General features: G+C 50.0%; 1 protein-coding gene across 1 annotated transcript; it reads left to right on the plus strand.

Annotated features, from left to right (window-relative positions):
• The first annotated feature begins 2242 nt into the window (after window positions 1-2242).
• On the plus strand, window positions 2243-3496 carry LOC123307003. The gene is made up of 2 exons (XM_044889204.1): window positions 2243-2429; window positions 2751-3496. Exons 1-2 carry the CDS (start codon window positions 2243-2245, stop codon window positions 3494-3496), a joined length of 933 nt encoding a protein of 310 aa, XP_044745139.1.
• Window positions 3497-4489: the final 993 nt, after the last annotated feature.

Below are 4489 nucleotides of genomic sequence, written 5' to 3' on the forward strand. Positions count from 1 at the left end.
AGCCTTGTGTCAGGTAAGTGTTGGATCTCATTATGTCTACCTCCGGCTGGTGAAGACTAGCAAAGAATCTTCCATGCAAAGATTTAGATTCCCAGTTCCGTCTCAATTTTTCAGGTAGGTCTTCTCCTGCGTCGTCTTCCCGGATTCTTTCATCAGCCAACAAGTTCCCAAGGTTAGCTGCTATCCATTGGTGTAGAGGTAAGTTATTCCGAACAAAATAGTCTGTAATTTTTTGTTCTTCTTTCAGGCAGGAATGTTCCAGGTTGCTGAGCCCACGCCCTCCCTCTTTGCGAGGTAAGTAGAGTCTTTCGATCGCCGAGTTCGGGTGCAACATCCCGCATTGGGTAAGTGTTGCTCTTATTCGCCTGTCTAGTCTCTCCAAATCTGTCTTTGACCAGGTGAGGATTCCAGCCGTATACAAGAATGCAGGTATGGCCCATGCGTTCCTGGCCTTAATTGGCCGGATCGAGAGGAGACAACCTCATCAAAAACCCCCTAGTTCAAGGTGGAACATCCTATGCCGAAGAACTTCCTCTTTGAGTAGCTCATTGGGTTAAGATGAGTTCCTAATAGGCGAACTCCGGACACCTGCCGCCCTCCGGTTTCAATATGGCTTACCAGGGTAAGGGAGCACTGCCCTGGCGGACATTTATTTCTTCCCTTCTCGTGGGACCGCTTATGGATACCAAAGAACTAATAAATTCACCAACACCAGTCGAGACGGGGATCAATCCTATCTCGACGACCGAAACCTCGAAAGAGGAATGTGCAGAAATCGGGGTGAAACCTGATTCTGCCATTACAAACCCAACCCTAGGCGCGGAGGAGAAATCCGGAACCGCACAAGGGGAGGGTATATCCGAGGCTGCAATCGCTGTAGTCGCTAAGGAGGTTGAGAAGATGAATCTTACCTCCAAACGCAGGCTAATGGCGGGAGCAGCCAAAAGGCACCTGAAACGGCTACTGAAATCAGGTGCCGACTACAAGTCGGCACTTGCGACAGTACTCCGTGAGGGCGCCGAAAAGGCAGCAGCAAAGGAGAGGGAACCTAACCTCCCAACGCCTGCTGCCAAAACTCCGAAGAGGTTGCGCTCTGATGGCAGTACTCCTAGTGCCAGTGCGAAAAAGCACTGTCCTGGGGGAACGGTCAGCAAGGGGGTGACCTACAAGGAGATGGTGGAAGGGATCAAGGTCGGCATTGTCGACAGGGACCCTGAAGCCAATCTGTCAGCTGAGCAGCTGGACCTGCTCCAGGGCGCCATCCTGAGGCATACCCTCAGGAAGGAGGAAAAGGGAGCGGGAATCCGCTTCTTGAGCTGCACTCATAAGCCGGGTTGGCTCATGATTAGATGCGCGGACGAGGCTACTGTCTCATGGCTTGAAAACTGCTTGTTGCAGATCAAGCTGTGGGATGGGGCCAACCTCCGCATCGTTCAGGGAACGGAGCTGCCAAAGCCCTACGTATGCGTAGCATACATCCCTGATCCTCCACTAGGAGATCGACCCTCACAGGATGAGGTGCTGACAGGTCTGAGTGTGATGAACCCAGACCTGGAAGCAGAGAGCTGGGCGGTGTTACACCACCAGGTTTCAGGGCCGGGCCGGACATGGACCTTCTCTGTAGATGAGAGCTCCATGTCTAGGCTCAAAGCCCTGAACATGATGCCCTACTATGGTTTCGGGAGGGTTACCTTCCGGGCCAAAGAAAAGGGCATGGGTGCCGACAAAGAGTCGGACACCCAAACAAAAAAAGAGGAAGGAGGGGCCAATCCCTCCACCTCCGTTGGCACCTCCAAAGGTGAGCTCGCTGAGGGAAAGAGGTCTAACTCTGCTCCCTCGACGAGCAAAGCGCCGCAGGCGTCCCTTCCCACCGGGGCTCTTCCCAAGGCTGGTAAAACGGCCAGGAAGGGGCCGGCGGTGGGAAGAAAGAAGTAAGCCGCAACATCTAGTGATGGCGCGGCTCTTCAAATGCCTGCAGGCTAATGTGCAACATTCCAAGGCTGGATCCTACCTCCTTGGAAAACGAATCCTGGACGAGAGGATAGATATCGCCCTCATCCAGGAACCTTGGGTTACTTCCCGAGGCCGAATCAACGGCCTCAGTAACCTTCCTGGCAAGGTAATATCACTTGGATCTGGGGAATCACCCAGGTCCTGTATCTTTGTCAGGAACACTATTGACATTTTTGTACTTACAGGATTCTGTTCCAGAGATGTAACATCCATCCTGGTAAAACTTCCCATGGAAACGGGCACTAAAGAACTGGTCATCTGTTCTGCCTACTTCCCTGGTGATACCACGTTCCCCCCGCCAAATGAAGTGCGAAAATTAGTTGCCTTCTGCAGGGGGAAAAACCTTCAACTCCTCGTTGCTTGCGATGCCAACTCCCATCACACTACGTGGGGTAGCACGGACATCAACGAAAGAGGTGAGCACTTATTTGACTTCATTCTAGAAGAAGCGCTTTTTGTATTGAATCGGGGCTCGGTTCCAACCTTTGTTACGAAAAATCGGGCTGAGGTATTGGACATCACGCTCTGCTCGCAATACCTGAGCACTAAAATCACTGACTGGAGGGTTTCTGACACGCCCTCTGGCTCAGACCATAGAAATATTCAATTTAACATTGAATTAGGCGGTAAACCCATTCAGTAATATCGCAATCCCAGATTAACCGACTGGGATGGTTATAAACTATCCCTGCAACGGAATTTGAGATCCATCAACGTTAACGTTAACAATCATGAAGACCTAGAGAGGCTGGCCAACTCAATTGGCCAAGCTATAGTCTCGGCATATCATGAAAACTGTCCACTAAGAAAGAAATCCGACAATAGGAAAGTATCTTGGTGGAACTCTAAATTAGAGAAACTTCGTAAAGAGGTTCGGAAAAAATTTAACCGAGCAAAATCAGCAGGTGAGTGGGAAGTGTATCGTCAAATCCTCACCTTGTACAACAAGGAAGTAAGGAAGGCCAAAAGGGAGTCTTGGGAAAACTTCTGCAGCAGCATCGAAGATGCTGCAAGCGGGACAAGACTCCATAAAATTCTCTCCAGAGAGCCGTCTTTGACGCTGGGATCTGTTAAAAGATCAGATGGCACCTATACGGCCTCTGGGGCGGAGACCCTTAAGATCATGGCTGACACACACTTTCCGGATCACGTGCTGATTGATTCCGCATCTGCGGAAGAAGGTAACTTCACCAGTCGCCTCAAGCGACCCAGCAAGGAATGCTGGAAATTTGTAAACAAACTTGTCACTGCGAGCGTGGTGAGAAGGGCAGTTTTATCCTTTCTCCCATACAAAGCGCCAGGTGACGATGAAATATTTCCAGCTCTACTTCAGCACGGACTGGAATTCTTAATGTCTTATCTCATTAGGCTCTTCAGATCCAGCTTGGCATGGAATTTCATACCATCCAACTGGAGGAAGGTCAAAGTCGTTTATATTCCCAAGGCGGGAAAAACAGACTCACAGCCTAAATCATTCGAATGATTTAGGCCGATCAGTTTAATTTCGTTCGTGATGAAAACTCTCGAAAAGATACTAGACGAGCACGTCAGAGAGGTGATTCTACGGAATCATCCCCTGAGTGCTCATCAGTATGCCTACCAGAAAGGCAAATCCACAGATCTTGCCCTCAATAATCTTGTCGGCAGGATCAATGAATCTCTCAACTCCAGGGAGATTGCAGTGGCTGCCTTTCTGGACATTGAGGGAGCCTTTAATGCTGCCCTTACTGAATCTCTAGTGAGGGCTGCCAAGGTTAGAGGTGTCCCTCCTACCATATCGAATTGGATCAGCACAATGCTGAGCTCCAGAAACATCATAACCACGCTTTGTGGCGAAGCACTTAGATTCAAAGCAGGCAGAGGTTGTCCGCAAGGAGGTGTACTATCACCCCTTCTCTGGTCACTTCTGGTTGATGATCTAATTGCAATTATCAGCTCGCTTGACGTATATGTTCAGGCTTACGCTGACGACATAGTTGTTTTACTGGAGGGCAATGACGATGCAGCCATCTCAGATGCTCTTCAGGAAACACTAACAGTAATTCAGGGTTGGTGTGATGGGGAGCAGTTAGGGGTGAACCCCTCCAAGACCCTGATTGTCCCCTTTACCAGGAGAAGGAAATTTCAAATCTTTCCTCCAACTCTCTACGGTAAGACCATTCCACTCGTAGAGGAAGCCAAATATCTAGGCATTACCCTGGATAGGAAGCTTCTATGGAACTCCCATGTGGAAAAAGTCGTCCACAAAGCCAGGCACTCCCTATGGGCCTGCCAAAGGATCTGTGGAAGGACATGGGGAATAGCGCCGAAGCAGCTCCGCTGGCTATACGTCACGGTGATCAGACCATTGGTCACCTATGGCTGTGTCGCCTGGTGGTCCTGCACTGAACGCGTTCTAACCCAAAACAAACTTACCAAACTCCAAAGAACGGCTTGCCTCATGATTTCGGGGGCATTCCGCTCTACTCCAACTTCG

Source organism: Coccinella septempunctata, chromosome 2 (assembly GCF_907165205.1).
Source record: "Coccinella septempunctata chromosome 2, icCocSept1.1, whole genome shotgun sequence".
NCBI classification, from domain to species: domain Eukaryota; kingdom Metazoa; phylum Arthropoda; class Insecta; order Coleoptera; family Coccinellidae; genus Coccinella; species Coccinella septempunctata.